The sequence below is a fragment of the Bubalus bubalis genome, chromosome 8, assembly GCF_019923935.1.
Source record: "Bubalus bubalis isolate 160015118507 breed Murrah chromosome 8, NDDB_SH_1, whole genome shotgun sequence".
NCBI lineage: Eukaryota > Metazoa > Chordata > Mammalia > Artiodactyla > Bovidae > Bubalus > Bubalus bubalis.
Window position 1 is genome coordinate 43750967 of NC_059164.1, and position 24803 is coordinate 43775769.

Here is a 24803-nt window from a genome sequence, read left to right on the forward strand (position 1 = left end):
ACCACTGGGAAGACCATAGCCTTGATGACATGGACCTTTGTCAGCACAGTAATGTCTCTGCTTTTCAACACAGTCTAGGTTTGTCATCGCTTTCCTGGCAAGAAGCAATCGTCTTCTGATTTCATGGTCTTCCCTGGTAGCTCAGATGGTAAAGAATTTATTAAGGTATAATGATAATAGATAACACTTACTGAGTGTTTATTAAGTGTCAGACACTATTCTAAACATATTATATGAATTGATTTATTTTATCCTCACAACAATCCTGAGTATATACTCTTTATTTTCCCCATTTTTACAGATAAAATACTGTGCAAGATTAGATAGAAGACAGATAAATGATTGAAAGAGAAAAAATAGCCTGAAAACACACATTTATACACACACACACACACACACACACACACATACTGACGTGCATCTGTGTTTATATGTATGTATATATAAATTTATATGATAATCCAGGAAGCATAAATATCAATAGAAAGGATTATTTCACATAATGGCCAAGTTGATGAGTTAATGTAGTTAGTTGTAAACCTGGCTGTGCATCAAAAGCACCCATGTTGCTTTTTTAAAAAATAAGTAAGTTGGTGTTCCATCGTTAGATATTCAGATTCAGTAGCTCTGGGATAGAGCTTGGGCATGTGTAGTTTTATTCAGCTCTTCAGGTGATTCTGATGCTCTGGAATTTTCATTTTAAATCATAAATATTTTTAAAATGTAGCTTTCTATTACTGATTCCTAATATAATTGCACTGTAGTAAGAGAATATAGTTTCTTGATACCAGTACTATAAAAGTTGTGAGGACTTGCTTTAAAACTTTATACACAGTCCATTTTTTGAAGGATTGATATGTGGTTGAAAAAATATATGCTTTGATTCTCAAATTTCCCATTTTAAGTGTATCTTCTGTAGATGAATTTTTAAAAATCTAATCTAAAACTCTAATATTAAACCTCCCCTATCTTGTTATACTCTATTACATTTGTCTTTTTATTTTTTCACTCTGCTATCATATCTTCAGTTATCTTCCAACTTTGTATTTCTCTCTTCACTGAGTTCTAGTCTGCTGATTAGCAATCCATTTTATTTCAATAACTATCATATTTTTTTATTTCTAAAAGTTAGTTTTTCAAGTTGTTGTTGTACAGTCATTAAGTCATGTCTGACTCTTTGTGACCCCATGGACTGCAGCACACCAACCTTCCCTGTCCTTTACTATTTCCTGGAGTTTGCTCAAACTCTTATCCATTGAATCAGAGATGCCATCCAACCATCTCATCTTCTGTCGTCACCTTCTCCTCCTGTCTTCAATCTTTCCCAGCATCAGGGTCTTTTCTAAAGAGTTGGCTCTTTGTATCAAGTAGCCAAAGTATTAGAGCTTCAGCTTCAGCATTAGTCCTTCCAGTGAATATTCAGGGTTTATTTCCTTTAGGATTGACTGGTTTGATCTCCTTGCTGTCCAAGGAACTCTTGAGAATCTTCTATAGTACCACAGTTTGAAAGTATCAATTCTTTGGCACTCAGCCTTCTTTATGGTCAAACTCTCACATCCATACCTTACTACTGGAAAAACCATAGCTTTGATTATATGGACCTTTGTAGGCAAAGTGATGTCTCTGCTTTTCAATATGTTCTGTAGGTTTGTCATAGGTTTGTCACATTTTCTTCCAAGGAGCCAATGTCTTTTACTTCCATGGCTAGTCTAGTTATTTTTATCATATTTTGTTGCCTGCTCATATTTCTGGTTCCATTATCTATTTATTCAAACATTTTGTACATAGTTACTTAATATTCTATGACTAATTCTTCTAATATCTGAATTACTCAGCTCAAATTTATACTGCATATGTTTGTACACTTGATGACTCGTATCTTCATACGTTTGATGGTCTTTAATTGTGAGCATCTATTTATTTGATCTTAACCTATGGGAATCCTGGATGCTTAAAGAGAAGATGCTTTCCTTCAAAAAAGCTTGCAGATAACTTCTTCCAGGGGCTTGGGTACTATCTACTTGAGACTGTTTTGTCCCTTTTGAAGGGTCCAAACACTGCAGAAGTCTCATCCTGCTTCCCTATCTTGAGTCTTACTAAAATTGATTCTCTCAACGCCAGTGTTGAACATTTATGCTAATAGCAGCTCCACCTTTTATGTTTGCTTGCCCTCCACTCTCCATCTCAGAGAGTCTGCTCATTGAGAGGATGGTGATGAATCATGAACTGCATATTTCTCTTACTCTTTGTAGGCTCAGCAATGTATTGAAAGTATGTTTCATCAAGAATCTAAATTGTTTGTATTAATAGCAAGGAGTCCTTTGAAGTGTTTTGTCAACTATACTGCTAGAAGCATAAAAACCTCCATTTATTTTTAAAATTAACTAACCTACAGAAGCCTGAGTGAAATATATGAGTGCAATTCAATTTTATTTCATGTTAATACAAATAGGATTAACTGTTATGTTCTTAGTTGCTCAATTGTGTCCGACTCTTTGCGACCCCGTGGACTGCAGCCCACCAGCCTCCTCTGTCCATGGGGATTCTCCAGGCAAGAATATTGGAATGGGTTGCCATGCCCTCCTCCAGGGGAATCTTCCCAACCCAAGGATAGAACCCAGGTCTCCCGTACTTCAGGTGGATTCTTTACCAGCTGAGCCACCAGGGAAGTCCATTAGCTGTTGTATAATAGCTTCCATATTGTGCTTCCATCATGATGCCAGCTTGTTCATGAGCTTGCAACTACAAGATATCAGCTGGGGCTTTAGTCATCTGCAGGATTTACTGAGTGTGGAGGATCTGCTTCTAAATTCACTTACATGTCTTTTGGTAGGAGGCCTCAATTCCTTATTGGCTATTAACTAGAGGCTTCCTTTCCTAATCCAGGTTTCCCCGTTTCAAATCCTGTCTTTGCCTTCCCTCCCAACCCTCGATGCCTCCCTATTTTAATAATAGGGACCATGGATTAAGACTTTGTTTAGCTTAGCTTATTACTCTAACTTGTCTTATGTTATACAAACTATTAACCAATTTCTTTGTAATCACATGCTGTTTTGTTAGCTTCTGGCCCCATAATAGTTTAAGAAATTTACATAGGAAAGAGGCTGAGATATCAATTGGGGAAGACATTTTATCAAGAATTTGATCCTTGCCCACCTGAGAATGCCAGGTTAGAAGCCTATTTGTAACTCAGGTGAAAAAAATGGTTTCAGTAAGAACTTGCCATCTGTGAGCAGATCCACACAGAGGAAAAATCTAACTAGTACCCAAGAGTAAACACTTCAGTAAGATTGGTTCTTCATAGGCAAGTCAGAAAGTCCATTTGGGAAAAAGATCTATTAACTGAACTAGCTGTGAGAACCTTCACTATGATAAGTAGCCCACAAATGTTCTAGTGAATTCATTTAATCTTACAAGAGCCTGTGACTCCACATATCCTGAGCATTCCCTGATCATCTCCCCGTGCCCACATGTAACTAGTCTGGGTTGGGTGCCCCTCCTTTGTTTTACCACAGAACTCCGCACTTACCTCTACTTAGATCCCTGACTTTCATGTTTACTATACTAACCAGTGAGCATCTTGAGGAAGCTTGGAACATTCTAGATAATCAATGTTTCTTGACTGAATGACTGTTTACCTTACACAGTTTGCCAGATTCAACACAGTGAGTTGCTTCAAAGGTGAGAGTGATTTGAGGCTACCATCTGTTATTCCCTTGCAGTCTACCATGTAAATGTGACTGATGTTTGGATAACTCTTGTCTATAAGTTTGAAGCATGCATCAGTAATCCTTTTATTTCCTGTTTAAAAAAAAGAAAAAGTTAAGGATTGTATTTGAATCACCACAAGATTAAAAGTAAAAATTAATGCTAAACTACTTTTTAATATCTCACACCTTCAAATCGGATCTTTTTGATGTCACAACCAGAAAGAGCTTTGAAAGTACTATCGGAAATATGTGGTGCACCAATGAAAACTACTGATGAAATACGATGGCATTTTTCAACTAAAGCCTTTAGAAGGAAAAAAATAAAAGATTAATCAGATTATATAGAACACATTTGTCAAAGTCATGAGATTATTTTTTCTCTCAGTCTTTTCAAAAATGGACACATTAACTATTAAGTTGTCCTATTGTCAAAGAAAATGGGAACTTTTACTTTTTCCAATATACTTTACTACACTTACATTTGAGTAATGCGTAGGAATCAACTAAATGATATCACAAAAGATAGGAATGCATGAGACAATGGAATGCTGAAAGAAATCGGAACCTTTAGAAGCTTAACATGTAGAACCAGACTTAAGGTTTATGCTTAAGCTTACATATGATTTTGTAAGATTTGATTGCAATATCATTGAAATAAAAATATCCTAAATGTGAAATGAAGTTTCTTAGGGTATTTAAAGATTCAAATGTGTGTATAAATTTCATAATTATATAAACATCAACTGCAATGAAAAGCCCATTCATATTTTTCAATAATTCAAGCCACTAGAAAATATGCCTACCAAATGGGACTGAGAAGAAAATGTAGTTTCCAAATACCTACTTTTACACAGTTGTCCGTCAGAGTTGGCATGTCATTGATAGTCAGATGCATTATCCCACTGCAGCTGTTTGCAATGTTCCTGAAGCCTTGGACTGAAATCTGAATTGTACAAAGTTGGTGAAAATGATGGGAGAACCCATTAGCATTACCTCTAATAAAATCCAAAGATAGTAATAACCAAAGATGTGTTATGATTGGTTTACTGTGTTTTAAAATTGAAACCATAACATGTTGCAGACATAAAAAGGAAACACATATTCTAATCTTGATTTCTTTATTTTATTTTTTATATGTATGTTTTGTGAACTGATCACCAGGGTAAGCCTATTTAACTTGTTATTCTATTTTGTATTGAAGTAAAATTCATATAAAATTAGTCCCTTAAAGTCTCTTAACTAAGGAGAAATATCAATAACCTCAGATACACAGATGACACCACCCTTATGGCAGGAAGTGAGGAAGAACTAAAGAGCCTCTTGATGAAAGTGAAAGAGGAGAGTGAAAAAGTTGGCTTAAAGCTCAACATTCAGAAAACTAAGATCATGGCATCCGGTCCCATCACTTCATGGGAAATAGATGGGGAAACAGTGGAAACAGTGGCTGACTTTATTTTTCTGGGCTCCAAAATCACTGAAGATGGTGATTGCAGCCATGAAATTAAAAGACACTTACTCCTTGGAAGGAAAGTTATGACCAACCTAGACAGCATATTAAAAAGCAGAGACATCACTTTGTCAACAAAGGTCAGTCTAGTCAAGGCTATGGTTTTTCCTGTGGTCATGTATAGATGTGAGAGTTGGACTATAAAGAAAGCTGAACACTGAAGAATTGATGCTTTTGAACTGTGGTGTTGGAGAAGACTCTTGAGAGTCCTTTGGACTGCAGGGAGATCCAACCAGTCCATCCTAAAGGAGATCAGTCCTGGGTGTTCATTGGAGGGACTGATTTTGAAGCTGAAACTCCAATACTTTGGCCACCTGATGCAAAGAGCTGACTCATTTGAAAAGACCCTGATGCTGGGAAAGATTGAGGGTGGGAGGAGAAGGGGACGACAGAGGATGAGATGGTTGGACGGCATCACTCACTCAATGGACATGGGTTTGGGTGGACTCCGGGAGCTGGTGATGGACAGGGATGCCTGGCGTGCTGTGGTTCATGGGGTCGCAAAGAGTCGGAGACGACTGAGCAACTGAACTGAACTGAAGTAATCATAGTTTTGAATAGTCACAACTTCTATGTAGTTTCAAAACATATTTATCACCCTAAAAAAAATCCTTTTACGTATTAAGAAGTTGCTCCCCATACACACCTTCCCTAGCCCCTGGCAATCACTAATCTGTTTTCTGTCTCTATGGATTTACCTACTGTAAATATTTCTTACAAGTGGAATTATGCAGTATGTGGTCATTTTGTGTCCAGTTTCTTTCACTTGCCCTGATGTTTTTGAAGTTCAAAATATATGTGTCAGTACCTTATTCCTTTTTATGGCTGAATAATATTCTATTTTATGGAGATACCACATTTTGTTTATCCACTTATCTGTTTTAGATCTTTTGGATATTTTGAATAGTGCTACTGTGAACATACATGTACATCTATTTGTTTGAATACCAGTTTTAAATTCCTTTGGGTATACACCTAGGAGTGAGATTGCCAGATCATATGGTAATTCTACTTTTAACTTTTTAAAGAACCACCAAAATACTTTCTACAGTGGCTGTACTATTTTACATTCTCACCAGCAATCTACAAGGGTCTTAATTTCTCCACATCTTTGCCAAAACTTATTTTTTATTTTTTCATATTTTCCTTTTTCAAAAAATTTCCTGAGTTTGAAGTAGTACCTCATTGTAATTTTGATTTGCATCCCCCTAATGACATATGCATTGCAGGCAGATTTTTTACCAGATTTTTTTACCAGGTGAATACTGGAGTGAGTAGCTTATCCCTTTTCCAGCAGATCTTCCCGACCCAGGAATTGAACTGGGGTCTCCTACATTGCAGGCAGATTCTTTACCAGCTGAGCTACCACGGAAGCCCAATGACTAATGAAATTGAAATTTTTTCATGTGCTTATTAGTCGTTTGAATGTCTTCTTTAGGGAAATGTCTATTCAAGTCCTTTGACTATTTTTTAATTGGTCATTTGTCATTTGTTGAGTTATAAGAGTTCCTGTATATTCTGCTTTCTAGACCCCTAGATATATGACTTGGAAATATTTTGTTCATTCTTTAGGTTGTCTTTTCACTTTTTAATAATGTCCTTTGATACACAAGTTTTTTATTTTGATGAAGTCTATTTTCTCAGCTTTTTCTTTTGTTGCTTATGCTTTTGATGTCATATCTAATAATCCATTGCTAAATCTAAGGTCATGTAGATTTATTCTCAGTATTTTCTTCTAAGTGTTGTCATTTTAGTTCATATTTAGGTCATTGGTCCATTTTCAGTTAATTTTTGTATGGAGTATGAGGTAGGGAACCTACTTCATTTTTTCATGGATAATCCAGTTGTCCAGCACCAGCTGTTGAAGAGAATACTCTTTCCCCAACTGCATGGTCTTGGCACCTGTGTTGGAAATCAGTTGGCCATAACAGTATAGATTAATGGACTCTCAATTCTACATGTCTGTCCTGTGGCAGTACCACACCGTTTTGATTACTATAGCTTTGTATGTTGATTTCTTTCAGCTATCATTATCTACATTAACAGAAGCAACAGTGGTAGAGAGTGTTCAAAAATAGTTACTGGTCAAAAGCCAAATATATTTCCCTATGAATTATCTTAAAATAACATTGTTATTTAGACTTCATTTCCTAACAAATGGTCATGGATGGGCCATAAGATGATGCTCTGATTCAGTAATGGGACAGTAAGACTCTTTCCAAAAACAAATATCAGGGGGAACTCTCGTACCAAGTCATCTTCACAATATGACAGGGAGATAGAGGAATAGCAGCCATATATATTATGATCTCAATGTTGTTTTAAAAAATATATGTGTCACAGACAAATAGACAAAAAACTAGAAACATTTCAAAATATTGTTTGTCTTTGGATGCTGAGCTCATGAATGACTTTTATTTTCTTTTATGTTTTAAAAATCTTATTTAATGAGCATATAATTCTTCTGTAATCAGAAAAAATTGAATAAAAGGAAAGAAGAAGGAAATTCAATCCTCTTCCTCACACAGTAGGCTTGCAGTCACATACTTAAAGAAATCTAATGTATGCTGAAAGTGAGTATCTACTGAAGACTTCTGCTCCAGGACATGGTCCTTTTAACTCGTTAAAAAGCCAAGCCTCTAGGTGATATTTGGCCTAAAAGTGTCCTGTTAGATGATTTCAAAGACTTCCTGGTAAAGCTCAGGAAAACATTTGTTGAATTCCTCTTACTCCTACTCCTCAATCATGGACTGGAAGAAAAGTTTCTGATCATAGGATCCAAAATGTTCCTTGAGAGGCTGTGGTGAGCTCTAGGAGCCTAGTAGGGCTCATAATAGCTATCATTTAAGTAACACTTATTGTTTACCAGGCACTTTTTAAGGCAGTTTTCATATTGTTATTCAGTTACTCAAACATGTCCAACTCTGCAATTCCATGCACTTCAGAATGCCAGGCTTCCCAGTCCTTCACTGTCTCCCAGAATTTCCTCAGATTCCTGTCCATTGAGTCGGTGATGCTATCCAACATCTTATCCTCTGCTGCCCTTTTCTCCTTTTATGATCAATCTTTCCCAGCATCAGGGTCTTTTCCAACGAGTTGGCTCTTCACATCAGGTGGCCAAAATATTAGAGCTTCAGCTCCAATATATTTTCACATAACTGGTCTGTGTCATCCTCACAAGCACCCATTATGATGTGGGTCCTAATGCTAGGTTCCCCAGAAAAACAGATCCAATAGGAGACAAGTAGATAGATAGATAGACAGACAGACAAATAGATGGAAAGGGAGGAAGGAAGAAAAAAAATGCATACATAGATAGATAGATAAAGTTCTTATAAGGAACTGGCTCAAACAACAATAGGGGCTAAAAAGTCCCAAGATCTGCAGTTGGTAAGCTGAAGAACCAGGAGAGCTGAAGGTATTGTCTGAAGACAGGCAAAGACTGATGTCCTAGCTTGAAGACAGGCATAGAGAGTGTATTTTCCCTCTCAGCCTTTTTGTTCTATTCAGACACTCAACAGATTAGATGAGACCCACCTACGTTGAGGAAGGGAATCTGCTTTAGTCAGTCTACCATCTAAATATTGATCTCATACAGAAACAGCCTCATGGACAAACCTAGAATAATATTTATCCAAAAAACTGAGCACCCACGGCCCATTCAAGTAGACACACTAAAATTAACATCACAGCTTCCTTGAATATTTGAACATTGACTTTTCCTAGACTCATGGTTAATGCTCTTTTTGCTCTTGGCTGCTTTCCTGGCTGTTCATCTAAGCTTGCCTGGCCACACTTTTATCCAGATCAGCATCTTTGAGACCATCCACCCCATCTGGCACCACTAACTGTTTGACTCATACACAACTAAAAAGAAAGCCCTAAGACCTTATTTTTGCCCCATATTTTCAAGTTAAAACACAAAGTCTCAAGTCTTAAAATTTTAATTCTAAATATCTAATTAAGGAACTTAGGCAATCATAAAGGAAATCAGTCCTGAATATTCATTGGAAGGACTGATGCTGAAGCTCCAATACTTTGGCCACCTGATGCGAAGAACTGACTCACTGGAAAAGACCCTGATGCTGGGAAAGATTGAAGGCAGGAGGAGAAGGGGATGACAGAGGATGTGATGGTTGGATGGCACCACTGACTCGATGGACAGGAGTTTGAGCAAGCTCCAGGAGTTGGTGATGGACAGGGAACCCTGGTGTGCTGCAGTCCATGGGGTCACAAAGAGTCGAACACGACTGAGCGACTGAACTGAACTGAGTGTCCTAAAGTTAAAGTTTGAAATTGGTAGGGGAAACATTCCATTTTTAAAAATATTTTAGTGAAGTATAGAGTTGATTAACAATGTTGGGTCAATTTCTGCTGTACAGCAAAGTGATTGAGATATATATATTCTTTTCTGTTCTTTTCCATTATGATTTATTACAGTATATTGAATATAGCTCCTTGTGCTCTACAGCAGGACCATGTTGCTTATCCATCCTATGGATACTAGTTTGCATCTCCTAATCCCAAACTCCCAGTCAAAAATTCCATTTTTAATGCTTGTGTATGAGTATTATTTAACTTGTATAGCCTGAATTTTATTATTTAGACTGTATAACTTAATTTTTATTATTTAACTTGTGTAACTTTGTGACCAATCATGTTTTTCAGCACTGTGAAAGTTCTCACAGAGTATGTGTGATTATACTATGTTGTGAAAGGTCTCATAACTGACTGCTCACACTTAAAAGATATACTACAAAATGTCTGGAGGCAGGAACAGTAAAAGAAGAGAGGCTGTTCTAAGGAGCTGAGACATCTATAGACTGAGGTAGCCCTAAGAGATGAGGAAATGAAGACTCAGATCTCTTGATCGATTTTCTCCAGATTACAGATTGGTAAGTAGAGCAAGAACACAAATGTGCAAATTCTTAATCCAGTACTCCTTCTGATTAACATTCTTCAACAATAACATCCAGTTCAACTGTTCCATCCCAGCTTCCAGAGCTCTTCAAACTTCGTCATTCCAGCCAGAAAGGCATCCAACTTCTCCAGTACTCAGTGGACCTGTCTGCTCTTTGTCTGACTTTGTAACCTTTCTCCACCCCTTTCTCTTTTCATCTAGTCAAGCCTTAGCTATTCCTCAAGTCCCAGAGACTCCAGCCCTATCCTGCTACCTTTCGTCTCTCGCCCTTACAGGTTTATAACTATTTTAGCATATAACATTCCTATAATCTGTGCATGTTTTATTTCCCCCAAGGAGATGATTTTATACTCTTTTTCTTTTAAACTTCTTACTGTGTTGAATAACTATTAGGGGATAGATGAATTAAATTTAGGAGTAAGACAAAGTCTGGGAAAGAGTACAGATTTTGGCTACAGACAAGATTGAAAATGATTCAAAGTTGAAGGTAAAGCACAAGCAGAGGCAAAGCAGTAGGAGTACTTGGCTTAGATGAAGTGGCAAGATCACCCTTGGGATGAATAAGAAAAGCTTAGTAGGTAAAGAGGGAGGAAAAACTAATGGAAGACCCATAAGACAAAAATTAGGTATTTCATATTGTACTGCCATGGATTCTTGAATAAGTTTTCCATAAATACTCACAGGGAAAAGTCCAGGGGAGATAAATTAACATTATAAATCTGGAGAACAGAGGACAGGGAAAGAATGCTGGGCTTGGAGCCAGCAGAGAGCTGGGTTTGAGTCTATCTCTTTCTCACTTATAACAAAAGGCAGTTCAACCTGTCTGATGCTTAGTTGTCTCATCTATAAAATGGGTATAATAATACTTATTTTAGGAGATTCTTGAGAAAACAGAGTCATGTATATGAAAGTGGTTCATTAGCATGATACCTGGTATGTGTTTTGAGTACCAGTTTTCCTGTTACTGTTCTTCTGGGCATATTGTGAGCTCACTGAAAAATAAAGATTCAAGAACTAGAGGTAAAGACCTTGAGAGATCATTCTAGTGTATCCCTCACACCATAAGTATGACAAAACAGTATTTAGAGAAGTTGGGTGATTTGAGAATAGATTCCTTATCTGTTCCTCATGGTGTGTCCCCAGTGCTGGACACGGTGCCACACACAGAGTGGGTGCTCTGTAAGTGCTGGATGAATGAACAGATGTTCTTGAGTCACACAGTCAACAGCAGAGCCAAGGCTAGAGACCATTTCTCCCCATAGTGAATAACTCCAGATCCAGGGATGGGAGCAGTTGTTTTTCACAACACTTCTAAATTTCTCCCCTTATCTCAGCCCTAGCGTATTGCCCTGCTTCCCCAGTGGCTAAGCAACCAAGTGGCTAAGAACTAAATAATAACAACAAGTCTATTACCCTCACACTCGTATCTCCAATAATGGCTTCCCCAAAACAAGTAAAAAACTTTTTCTCTCTTGCTGTCTTGGAAACATGTTCATGACAAGATTTCCTGAACAAGGGGGAAAAAGTGATAGCAGAAATCAGCCAGAGCTGAGTGGTTCCTTGTAATGCAGCCAAAAGCTGGGTGCTATCAACCAATAAGATTGTATCCAGGAAAGGAAGGGGGAGGGGCAGGGAGACCTCTGAGAAAAGCTTTTCAGTTTTGTCCTGGCATGAAATGCTTAGTTCTGTACATAGTTTATTTTAGAATATCCAAAAAGATGCTTGGCTAATATTTTATGACTCAAATATTCCTGCCAGAATCTTTTAGGCCAACCAACGATTAGTTGTCCTTTCTCTTCACTGAAGTGATGAGGATACAAGCCTAAAATTAAAGATTCCTCTCTAAGAGAAAAAACAAATTATTTCACTGTGGTAAAATACTGGGTTTTGCCACATCTGATATCTGTGCATTTTCTGTATAGGATTCTTATAAAATTTGGGGTCGGATCTCTTTTTGTTTACTTTTGAGGTAATTTTGGCTTCAGTTTGGACAACAACTGGAGCCCTGCCACGCTGCTGTTTTCTGGTTAAGCTCCCATTGGTTGGGAACTTGGGGAAGTTGGCCACACCAGTGGTGTTCCAGTCTCAAGTCCCAGCAGACAGCTACTGCTGCTAATGGGGGCAGAGAAGCCTTGGTGCTCACAGGGAAATTCTCTCCATCTGCCTCTGGCTGGGCCTCAGCACAACAGGACAGAGTGGTCTGTGAAGGAAATGAGCTCTCAGTGAGCCACACGAAAAGAAGACCAAAGTGCTGAGCAGCACAACCCAGCTCAGATCCCTCCTCAGGGAGGGTCACATCTTACCTAGCTCCCATTTTCCAGCCCTTTTTTGCAACATTGTCTCTGAATCAGTTAGCTCAACAATACAGAAAAAGAGATATATGTAGGGTGAGACCCTCGATGACAGAAATACCCATCTTAGGTCGACATAGCCCATGTTGTGTTCCTGTACCATTTTCAGCTGTTCCTCTCATTCTAACCAGCACTATAACCAATGGCTAATGAGTAATGTGATGACTTCAGTCATATCCATATATCCTTTATAACCTCTTGATAACCTCAAAGAAGCCTGGCTTAGCAAGCGGAATGAACTGTTGAAAAGAAGGATTTCTCCCAAAACATTATGGAACATTCTGTTTTATTGCATTCAAATGTGCCACAGGCTTCAATAGCAACACTTCTCAGGATCTGTGTTAAGAGGGCTTGATAGGCTTTCAAATATTATGTCCTCTGTGGTGATAGGAGAAGAGGCCTAATTATTATACCTACCACTCTCTCTCTCTTTGCATGTGCCTGTACTTTCGAGTCTATATTTTCTTCATGACCACTCGCGCCTCTACGTTCACTAATGCACTTCTCCCAGGTAGCTCTGGAAGAGGCTTCGGGTAGAGCTGTCTCTTTCTCTTACATCTCAGAGCACCAACAACCAGAGCCCTCACTTTGCAGTGTGCACCTTCTGCCTTGTACAATAATTCCAGGTGCACATGTGTAATATCCCTGCCCGTCTTACCCATCAGGCCCTTTACAACACCGTGCTGGGAGCAAAGTATGATGCAACAACCTATTGGCCAAATAGTTGTTAAGTAAATTGTGTGTAGAATGTAAATTAGAATTAGTAGTTCTAATGTGGAGGCGGGGTGGAGCATGGCCAATATCGTCCTTTGTTAAAGATTGCCATATTTATCTAAAAACATTGAACAGCCAAACATGAAAAAAAAAGAAAAAAAAAAAAACAAAACCTTTCATTTTTCAGTGTGAATAAGGAAAATAAAACTAAAGCACAAGATTAGTGAAGCCTGCAGATACCAGGAAGGCAAGCATGGGTGCCAACTCTGCATGTATGTACTCACTGCACAATGACTGAGAGCTGTGATCTGCAGAAGCAGGCTGCTGCTGCTAAGTCACTTCAGTCGTGTCCGGCTCCGTGCGACCCCATAGACGGCAGCCCACTAGGCTCCTCTGTCCCTGGGATTCTCCAGGCAAAAATACTGGAGTGGGTTGCCATTTAAACTCTACCATCCTTGTCTGGAGTAGTATACCACGTTGTTCTCTTCCTCACCCACTGGCCAATTACTTACAGTTTCCGCTGTGCTATAATGGAGGCTTATCTTCTTTTAAATCAAGAGAATCACAGCTACAATACTTTCTTCTTAAAACACAATGATCACAGAGCTCCTTTGTCTAGATATATTGAGTTACATGGAGGCTTTACAGCTACAGTCCTAACCACCGGCTTCACCCAGATCCAAAGAACTAAAGTAGAGATTTATGAGCAGTTCATGAAATTCTGTGTATAAGCCATTTGCTATGATAGGGAAGAGAGCAGAAACTGAAATAAGTTTAGTTTTTCAGAAAGCATTACAATTTTTTCAAACCTATTTTCAGGAGGGGGAAATATGATCGGAGTCCCCTGAGACTCATCATTTCGTCATCCAGTTCTTCAAGATCTAAAAATTGTTGCCAGATGTTTTATTTTTTACTACTTAATGTAATAAACATCTTTAAATATTTTGGCTACAGAGATTACATTAATCTATGGATTCTAAACAATAGGCTTTTGTTTTATTTCTTTATTTTTTATTTCAATGCAGCTTGTATTAAGTTGCATTCAAACTAGTAATTATGCCAACCATTTAAATTTATATGAGTCTTACCTATAAGATTCATAAAATTTTTCATAAATTCTTCAATATTTTTTCCCAACGTGGGTTGAAGTGTGATTCAGAAAGGACACAAAATATTCCTTTAACAGGAAAACTGAGGCCTAAGAGCTGACCCAGAGACACAGAAATTGCACTGTGACTTTTCTGATTCGTGCCTGCTTTTCCACTACAACCCCTCCTGAGTGATGACACTTAAGACCATATAACACTTTTCTCAAATACAAAATTTAAATGCAGCAATAATTTCTTTATCATATACAGTAAATAGCACTTTATTGTTTTACAAATGATAGTCTAATGGCTCAATAAAGGACAGAAATGGTAGGGACCTAACAGAAGCAGAAGATATTAAGAAGAGGTGGCAAGAATACACAGAAGAACTGTACAAAAAAGATCTTCACGACCCAGATAATTACCATGGTGTGATCACTCACCTAGAGCCAGACATACTGGAAGGTGAAGTCAAGTGGGCCTTAGGAAGCATCACTACAAACAAAGCTAGTGGAGGTGATGGAGTTCCAGTTGAGCTATTTCAAATCCTAAAAGACGATGCTTTGAAAGTGCTGCACTCAATATGCCAGCAAATTTGGAAAACTCAACAGTGGCCACAGGACTGGAAAAGGTCCGTTTTCATTCCAATCTCAAAGAAAGGCAATGCCAAAGAATGCTCAAACTACCACACGGTTGCACTCATCTCACATGCTAGTAAAGTGATGCTCAAAATTCTCCAAGCCAGGCTTCAGCAATACGTGAACCATGAACTTCCAGATGCTCAAGCTGGTTTTACAAAAGACAGAGGAACCAGAGATCAAATTGCCAACATCCTCTGGATCATGGAAAAAGCAAGAGAGTTCCAGAAAACCATCTATTTCTGCTTTATTGACTATGCCAAATAAATAAATAATTTCACAATAAACTGGAAAATTCTGAAAGAGATGGGAATACCAGACCACCTGACCTGCCTCTTGAGAAACCTGTATGCAGGTCAGAAAGCAACAGTTAGAACTGGACACAGAACAACAGACTGGTTCCAAATCAGGAAAGGAGTACGTCAAGGCTATATATTGTCACCCTGCTTATTTAACTTATATGCAAAGTACATCATGAGAAACTGGGCTGGAAGAAGCACAAGCTGGAATAAAGATTGCTGGGAGAAATATCAATAACCTCAGATATGCAGATGATACCATCCTTATGGCAGAAAGTGAAGAACTAAAGGGCCTCTTGATGAAAGTGAAAGAGGAGAGTGAAAAAGTTGGCTTAAAGCTCAACATTCAGAAAACAAAGATCATGGCATCCGGTCCCATCACTTCATGGCAAATAGATGGGGAAACAATGGAAACAGTGTCAGACTTTATTTTTCTGGGCCCCAAAATCACTGCAGATGGTGACTGCAGCCATGAAATTAAACGATGCTTACTCCTTGGAAGGAAAGTTATGACCAACCTAGATAGCATATTAAAAAGCAGAGACATTACTTTGTCAACAAAGGTTCGTCTAGTCAAGGCTATGGTTTTTCCAGTAGTCATGTATGGATGTGAGAGTTGGACTATAAAGAAAGCTGAGCGCTGAAGAATTGATGCTTTTGAACTGTGGTGTTGGAGAAGACTCTTGAGAGTCCCTTGGACTGCAGAGAGATCCAACCAGTCCATCCTAAAGGAGATCGGTCCTGGGTGTTCATTGGAAGGACTGATGTTGAAGCTAAAACTCCAATACTTTGGCCACCTGATGCGAAGAGCTGACTCATTTGAAAAGACCCTGATGCTGGGAAAGATTGAGGGTGGGAGGAGAAGGGGATGACAGAGGATAAGATGGTTGGATGGCATCACCAATTCAATGGACATGAGTTTGGGTAAACTCTGGGAGTTGGTGATGGACAAGAAGGCCTGGATTGCTGTGGTTCATGGGTTTGCAAAGGGTTGGACACGACTGAGCGACTGAACTGAACTGAACTGAATTGAATAGTTAAGAACCTGGTCTTCAGAATTCGATGGATCAAGGTTCTAATCTTTGTCCAGACATTTTCAGTGTGACCATAAGCAAATTACTTACCCTATCGTGGCATCATTATAAGTGGAGATAGCTTATATTACCTTGCAAGAGCAGGTTGTTAAAATTTTAGGAACTATGCAAGCCAGTTGCTAAACACAGCCAGCTAAAAAATTAAAACATATAAACTTAAATTAAATAAGCCATATTAACAAATGTAGTGAACACCCAAAGTCATGACTTCATAATTATTTTACTATTATGCTTTACCGATATCTGTGCTCTTGAAGATATATATGTTTATTATATCTGTATGATGACAGTATTACATAGTGCACATTTCTTCCTGTCTCACTGGTTTAGTGACCTCTGTTAGCTTGAAATAGGCCATGGTGAGAGTATTTACACCATGGAAGTTAGCAACCATTATAATTCAGGGATTTACCTTTTCCTTCTCAGGTGTTAGATGTTTACCAACACACTACTGCTCAGTTTCCACACCTCAAAAATGGGAATAATGATACACACCTCATATAGTTATTTATAAATATTAAATGAGATAAGAAACGCAGAGCACATACCTCAACATCTAGTTCGTAGTCAATACCCAGCGAATGGTACCAATTTTTATTGTTGTTGTTTAGTCGCTAAGTCATGTCCAACTGTTTTGCAACCCCATGGACTGTAGCCCTCCAGGTTCTTCTGTCCTCTGTCCATGGGATTTCCCAGGCAAGAATACTGGAATGGGTTGCCATTTCCTTCTCCAGGGAATCTTCCCAACCCAGGGATTAAACCCTGCTTTAGCAGGCAGAAGTTTTTACCACTGAGTCACCAGGGATTAAATAAAAGTCACCATTCATTAAAATATAGAATAAGGTAAAATATAAGTAAATTATAATTTTTAATTTTCTGCTGCTGCTGCTAAGTCACTTCAGTCGTGTCCGACTCTGTGTGACCCCACAGACGGCAGCCACCAGGCTCCCCCATCCCTGGGATTCTCAAGGCAAGAACACTGGAGTGAGTTGCCATTTCCTTCAGTGCATGAAAGTGAAAAGTGAAAGTGAAGTCTTAGCGACCCCATGGACTGCAGCCTACCAGGCTCCTCCGTCCATGGGATTTTCCAGGCAGGAGTACTGGAGTGGGGTGCCATTGCCTTCTCCAAATTTTTAATTTAGCTGTTACCAATTCATTTGGTACATTATCTCTTTATTCACAGCTGGCTTAGCTGGTCACATAACTCTTACTGTTCCAATTACCCTCTATTGATAAACTTCCAAATCTGTACCTCCATTCCCAGCTCTGCTGCAAGGACTGGACTTCCACTTTCAAGTAGTTCTTGTCATTGACAACTAGATGTATCACAGAAAGCTCAAATTCAGCTTTTCCAAAATAAAATTCATTATTCTTTTCCCCACTCATACTCCTTCTTTAGTTATCTTAGTTAATCATCTTATAGAAACACAAAATCCTAAAGCTGAAAAAGATCTCGGAGATCTAGCCTAACCTAGCCATTCTACAAAAGAGAGAACTGAAGCAGAAAAACCACGTAACTGCCCAGGGTTGCACAGGTGCTTATGTGGCATAGCAAAAGCTCTAGGTGGGGGTCTCTTAACTTTAGTTTGGGGCTCCATTCATCATCCCAGTGCCTTCTGCTTATGAGGGAGAGAGAATGAGATTGCTCTGCTAATGCAGTCTCTTTGTTCCATTTGGCTAATACAGTCATCTCTGGAAGTGCCTCCGCAGCTTTCTCCCACTTCTACCACAAACCCCAGGGGTGAATAAGTAAGACCTTCCATGATCTTTGCCTCTCTGAAAGGGGAGGTTGGAATTTATGTAGCATAGAGAGAACCTAAATGGCCTTAGAATCTTCCAGTTTGCAGTTTGCACAGTCCACCTTTAAGATTCATGAGTCTCAGAGAGATTTAATAGTATAACAACTACTGATAAACTTCTGTTGCTGTATTGAGTATTCTGATCATTTGAACATTTCTGGGATGCTATCCCTTTTCATTTTTGTTGACTTGTATAATAACTGAAAACAGTTGATGAAACCATAACTTTCACTGTAATATTTTGTAGTTTCCTAGGCTCTTTTCTCCCAGTAATTCTGAAGAAATATCAGGCTCAGCTCTTACCAAGAAAAGATAATCAGACTTTGCTCTAGCAAGTTACCAGCTTCTCAGACACCTAACAAGTGTCCTGAGCTTCTAGCTGAAGAACTTGCTAACCATTCTCTGAAATCGGCTGCAGTTTCATTCATTCATTCATGAAACATTGATCAAAGTCTTACTATGTGTCAGGTATTTATGATATACTTAGGATACAGATACAGATAATCAGGCTGAATCCTGGCCATAAGGAGCTCACAATGGGGCAGAGAGCAGACAAATAAGCAGACCATCAAATACATAGAGAACACTTGCCAGAAGTGGAATGAAGAGATCTTAACCCAGATGGGTTAGGGGAAAGGAGGGGTCAGTGAAGGGTTCCTGGAGAAGGTTGTCATTGAACAGAGCCTCAAAGGATATGTGAAAGTTAACCTGATGAATGGGGAAATGAGACAGTATGAGGGTATTTAGGCAGAAGGCAAAAAGTGAGCCTAGTGAAAGTATTTAGGCTGGATGGAAATGAAGAACAAAGGAGCAGAGAGGCAAAAACTATTATAAGCCCTCTTGCTCCCTGCTGCTACTGCTACTGCTACTGCTAAGTCACTTCAGTCGTGTCTGACTCTGTGCGACCCCATAGACAGCAGCCCACCAGGCTCCCCTGTCCCTGGGATTCTCCAGGCAAGACCACTGGAGTGGGTTGCCATTTCCTTCTCCAATGCATGAAAGTGAAAAGTGAAAGTGAAGTCGCTCAGTCATGTCCAACTCGTAGCGACTCCATGGACTGCAGCCTACCAGGCTCCTCCATCCATGGGATTTTTCCAGGCAAGAGTACTGGAGTGGGATGCCTAACTTTCTATATAATGCCATAACCCACTGCTAAATACAGTTGGAGAGACATTAAATCTGTAGGAAAAGTGGCTACCCAAAGGCAATATCAACATGAGAACCCTTGAAGTAACACACAAACAGAGCAGAGGGTAAAGGAAAAGCATAACCAGTAATCTGCACTCCTAATTGGCAGTTTCTCATGTACACATAGGATAGATTTGTCCTTTCCATTAAAACTGTAAATTCTACCCATATTTCTTCTTTGAGATTTTGAAAGAAACAAGTTCACATTTTAGAGAGCTCTGATATGAACATGGAAAACTAATGTGGATCTCTTTGGAGCATTCTGGCTGATGCCTTTTAGTCATTTCTTCATTCATTAGGGACATATATTAGATAGACCAGGGCTTCCCTGATAGCTCACTTGGTTAAGAATCTGCCTTCAATGCAGGAGACCCTGGTTCAATTCCTGGGTCGGGAAGATCCCCTGGAGAAGGGAAAGGCTACCCACTCCAGTATTCTGGCCTGAAGAATTCAGTCTGGCCCCTGTACAGTCCATGGGATCACAAAGAGTTGGACACAATTGAGCAACTTTCACTTTTCATGAAATAGAATAAAAGAAGGTGAGAAGTTGTACAGATAGCTGCAGAGTGTTGCAGGCAAGGAAAACAGCGAGTGCAAAAAACCCAAAGGCAAGAGCTTGTATGTTCAAAGAACAGCAAGGAAGCCAGTGTGGCTGGAGAGGAGTTGCTAAGAGGAAGAATAGTAGGAAGTGATGTCAGAGAGACAGTTAGGGAAGGAGGCAGATTACATGGGGTCTTGAAGGTCCTTTCAAGGCTTTTGTTTTATTGATCAAATAGGAAGACTTGCCAGGCATTTGGACTGAGGGAGTATATTGACTTCTGTTTTCAGAAGCCTATTCTAGGTGCTACTTGTTGAAAAGAAACTTAGAGGTTGAAGTGAAAGCAGAGAGACCAGTTAGGAAGCTGTCACAATAATCCAGGCAAGAGATGATGGATTGGATGATGACTTGGGTTTGAGTAGTAACTATAGACATGGTAAGGAGTGGTCAGATCCTGGATAGATTCTGAAGTGATAGTCAACTGGACTTCCTGAAAGAGTGCATGTGGAGTGTGAGAAAAAGAGGAGTTAAGATTGCCATATTAGTTGGCTAGGTATGCAAGGACCACAAACTGGTGGCTTAAATAAGAGCAGTTTGTTGTCCAGCAGTTCTGGAGGCTAAAAGGTCCAAGATCAGTGTTGGGGTGTTAGTTCATTCAGTGTGAGGGAAGGATATGGTTCAAGCTTCTCTCCTTGGTTTGTAGATGGCTGTCTTCATGTTTACATGGCACTCTCCATGTATGAGTATGCATATGTTTGTGTCCAAATTTCCCCGAATTTTTTAAAAAAAGGACATCAGTTACACTGGATCAGGGCCCACCCTAATGATATTATCTTAACTAATTGCATCTGCAGTGGCATTCCTTCCAAGTAAGTTCACATTCTAAGATACTAGGGATTAGGAATTGCACATATTAATTTGGAGGGGATACAATTCAATCTGTAACAGATGAATTCAAGACTTTTGGCCTAAGCATCTGTAAACATGGAACTGTCATTAACTAAGATAGGGAAGGCCAAAGGAGGAGCAAGGAGTTATATTTTAGAGCAGAGACATTTTTTTAAGATATGAATCTAAAATTTGAGAGAGAAGTCTATCATTGATATTGATACTGTCTATCATTATATGTGTCTATGTCTATGCATATATATGTGTGTGTGTGTGTATATAAATGTACACACATATATACATGTATTCTCTATATAACATATATACACATATACTCCTATAAGCATATATACTTACATATGTATATATGCATATATAAACATACTCTTGTATACATACATTACATACATGTGTGTGTATATATGCATGTGAACATATATTTGTGTGTGAATGTTACACATATATGATTTTATATGTGCGTGTGTGTATTTGTCATTGTAGGTGATATTTAAAGCTGTCATCTGTTGATAGGTGACATCACCAAGGGTGTGATGAGAAGAAAAGTAGATCCAAACTCAACCTTGGGGCTCTCTGTGATTAAGAGGTTGAAGAGAAGAGGTGACTTAAAGAAGCACCTTAAGAAACATTGTCAAAAATAGAAAAAAGAGTGAGAGCTATAGCACAATATAATTCATGAGAATTAATATCCACACACAGAACCACAATATAAGAATTTAAAAATACATTAATATATGTATATTAATGTATTCTTTTTTGTTACTAGAGGAAGACCTTCATGTTTTGCTCATTTTTTAATTGAAGTATAGTTGAATTACAATATTGTATTAGTTTTAAGTGTATAGCATAGTGATTTAGTTTTTTTGCAAATTATATTCCATTATAGGTTATAAGATACTGGGTATAATTCCTGTGCTACACTGTAAATCCCTGCTGCTGCTGCTGCTGCCGCTCAGTCGCTTCAGTCGTGTCCGACTCTGTGAGACCCCAGAGACGGCAGCCCACCAGGCTCCCCTGTCCCTGGGATTCTCCAGGTAAGACCACTGGAGTGGGTTGCCATTTCCTTCTCCAATGCATGAAAGTGAAAAGTGAAAGGGAAGTCTCTCAGTTGTGTCTGACTCTTAGCGACCCCATGGACTGCAGCCTACCAGGCTCCTCCATCCATGGGATTTTCCAGGCAAGAGTACTGGAGTGGGCTGCCATTGCCTTCTCCAAGTAAATCCCTGTTGCTTCTCTATTTTATGTAGTGTAGTTTCTATCTGTTAATCCCATACTCCTAATTTGCCCCTCCTGCCCTCCCCTCCCCTTTTGTAACCATAAATTTGTTTTCTGTGTCTGTGAGTCTGTTTCTGTTTTGTATATACACTTATTTTTGTATTTTTTTTAGATTACACATATAAGCCATAGCATACAGATTTCGCTTTTCTCTGACTTATTTTACTATATATATATAATATACATATAACATACATATATATGTGTGTGTGTGTATTTGTATACATAAAATTGTTACAGTACCTAAAGAGTTCTGAATGGGTTCTGCTAAAGTCATGTTCTTCCTGGAAAAATTGTAGCAATTGCATATGGAACTTACGAATGTCTAGGCCTGGGCCGGAGAAGGCAATGGCACCCCACTGCAGTACTCTTACCTGGAAAATCCCATGGATGGAGGAGCCTGGTAAGCTGCAGTCCATGGGGTCGCTAAGAGTCAGACACGACTGAGCGACTTCACTTTCACTTTTCACTTTCATGCATTGGAGAAGGAAATGGTAACCCACTCCAGTGGTCTTGCCTAGAGAATCCCAGGGACGGGGAAGCCTGGTGGCTGCCGTCTATGGGGTCACACAGAGTCGGACACGACTGAAGTGACTTAGCATAGCATAGCATAGGCCTGGGCCAAATGCTAGTGGCCATTGGAAAACACTGTTAATAATCTAAAAATAATATCTAATAGTGGCTAAGCATTTACTATGCAGCCATCATTATAAGCCTCTTATATGTGTCAAATCATTTAATTCATACAAAACACAGGTAGTTACCATTAATAGCATTTTCCCCATTTCATAGATAAGGAAGGTAAGGTATACAGAAAGATTAGGACCTGCCCCAGCCCCATACCTATCAAATAGCAAACTCAGGATTAAAATGCAGGTGCCCAGAACCCATGTTCCCAATTACTGTGGTATGTTACTTTCATGATGTCATGACTGACAGCTCCTCAGAACCACAAGAGAAGGGAGAGGAGTGGTTCCTTGAAGCAGAGAATGAGATGCAAAGTAAAACTACCAACATCTCATATAGTGGTTTATTAGTTTCACTTATTTAACTAAACATTAATCCAAATATTCAACAAGCATCTGATAAACATCTACCTTGAGTTAGATCACACATCATTCCTTAAGAGTAGAAAAAGATGAATCCATTCACTGTCACCAAATGTCTCCCAGATTATAAATTACAAAGGAGCACAGGAAAGAGTACCTTCTTTACATGATAAAACCATTTTGTCTCCAAAGAGTCTTACCACATTGTATTTAAATATGGTTTTTAAAAATCATTTTATGGTATAAGCTTAGATTTTATAACTTTGAGTAAATGGTAAATATAAAAGCAAACAAATTAAATTTGTTTGACTGATTCAGCCAGAATCATTTTGTTAAATGAATGTAGTTTTTTTTTTTTTCTTCTGAAAATACTATAAGGAAAATGTTGCACTCAGGTTCTGAAGAAAAATATTTTAGAGAAATATACTAATAGGCTTTATTTTTTAACACCAACTGTGTCAGGAACTTAAGTTACATTATCTCCAATATTCCCCAGTTTGAAAGAAGAATTTTAATTACTTTGAAAAATATTTTAATAATGGCAGCTTACTGAGACAAAAATGCTATCATTCAACAAATATTTATTAAGTGCCTATGTATGGTTTAACTTTGCCTGGAAATCAAAGAAATACAAATTGAAAATATAAAATAGCATATTTAATGTTGAATTGACAAGTTTTTTATATAGAATATATTTATGAAGATAACAAACTATTTTACATTCATCATAAATGTAAATTGAGAGTCTTTGTAGAGCATGGACAACCTTAAAAATAACCTCTGATCATTTCATTTATAAAAATTTGTACCCAAAATTGCATACACATATGCTAAGATATGGCTACAATAATGTTCCTCGGAGATTATTTATGATAGCCGAAAAAAAGGTAGACCAGGAAAAAGAATTGTAGGCCAATAATGAATGGTTAAATATAAATTGGTGTTTTGATACAATGGAATACTATTATACCTCTTAAAAGTAAGTTACAGGAAAATATTTAATGGAATAAAGACATGGAATAATGAAAGATATGTGTACTATATAATCTTTTTCAATTCAAAAGAAGTCTAGACACGCATAGTGTCAAGACTCTGAAATTCTAGTAGTGTTGATTATTTCTGGGTGGTGAGTTTTCAGGTAATTTAATTTTTTTCTTTGCAGAGGATAGTGAGAGAGCTCACTGCAGCAGCCCTATCACAATTCAGGCCAAGGGGGAGCAGAGGTTTTTCCAAAGAGAAGAAACTGGGCAGAGGCATTACTGCAGCCACATCAAAGATGATAACATGCAGGTGAACATGTAAGTGCTAATATTCACTCGGAAATCAGTCATATAATTTAATGCACCCTACAGCGTTTATCCAATCCCATAAGAATGTAGAATATTTCTAAGGCATATGTAATTGATTTTCACTTTTCTTTGTAGTTCTCCATCATCCACTTATTTATTTTTTCTAACACGTATGGTTCAAATACTTTCACAATATTATATAAATACATCTTTCCTTTTTTGGGCAGCCATGACTACATTAGCATTTAGCTCTTGACATATTTTGTTTATGTTAATCCAGAGTTTCCAAAGACAGAAATGCCATTTTACTCATCACAGTGCCCAGTATGCAGCAGGCACTCAGTAAACACCAGTGAAAAACATTTAGTCATAAGCTTCTATTCTCAACTCTTTTTGTTTTATTAGGACATTTTTCCTTGGTCAGATATATTAACACA

General features: G+C 38.4%; 1 protein-coding gene across 1 annotated transcript in view; it reads right to left on the reverse strand.

The window, feature by feature from the left end:
* Positions 1-24803, reverse strand: part of FBXL13 (F-box and leucine rich repeat protein 13) — a 214514-nt gene that overhangs the window by 67100 nt on the left and 122611 nt on the right. Inside the window, exons 13-15 of the mRNA XM_025291068.3 lie at positions 4555-4653; positions 3897-4014; positions 3639-3801 (exon numbers count right to left, since the gene is read on the reverse strand). Of these exons, the coding sequence (XP_025146853.2) occupies positions 3639-3801; positions 3897-4014; positions 4555-4653 (380 nt within the window). The remainder of the gene's footprint in view (positions 1-3638; positions 3802-3896; positions 4015-4554; positions 4654-24803) is intronic.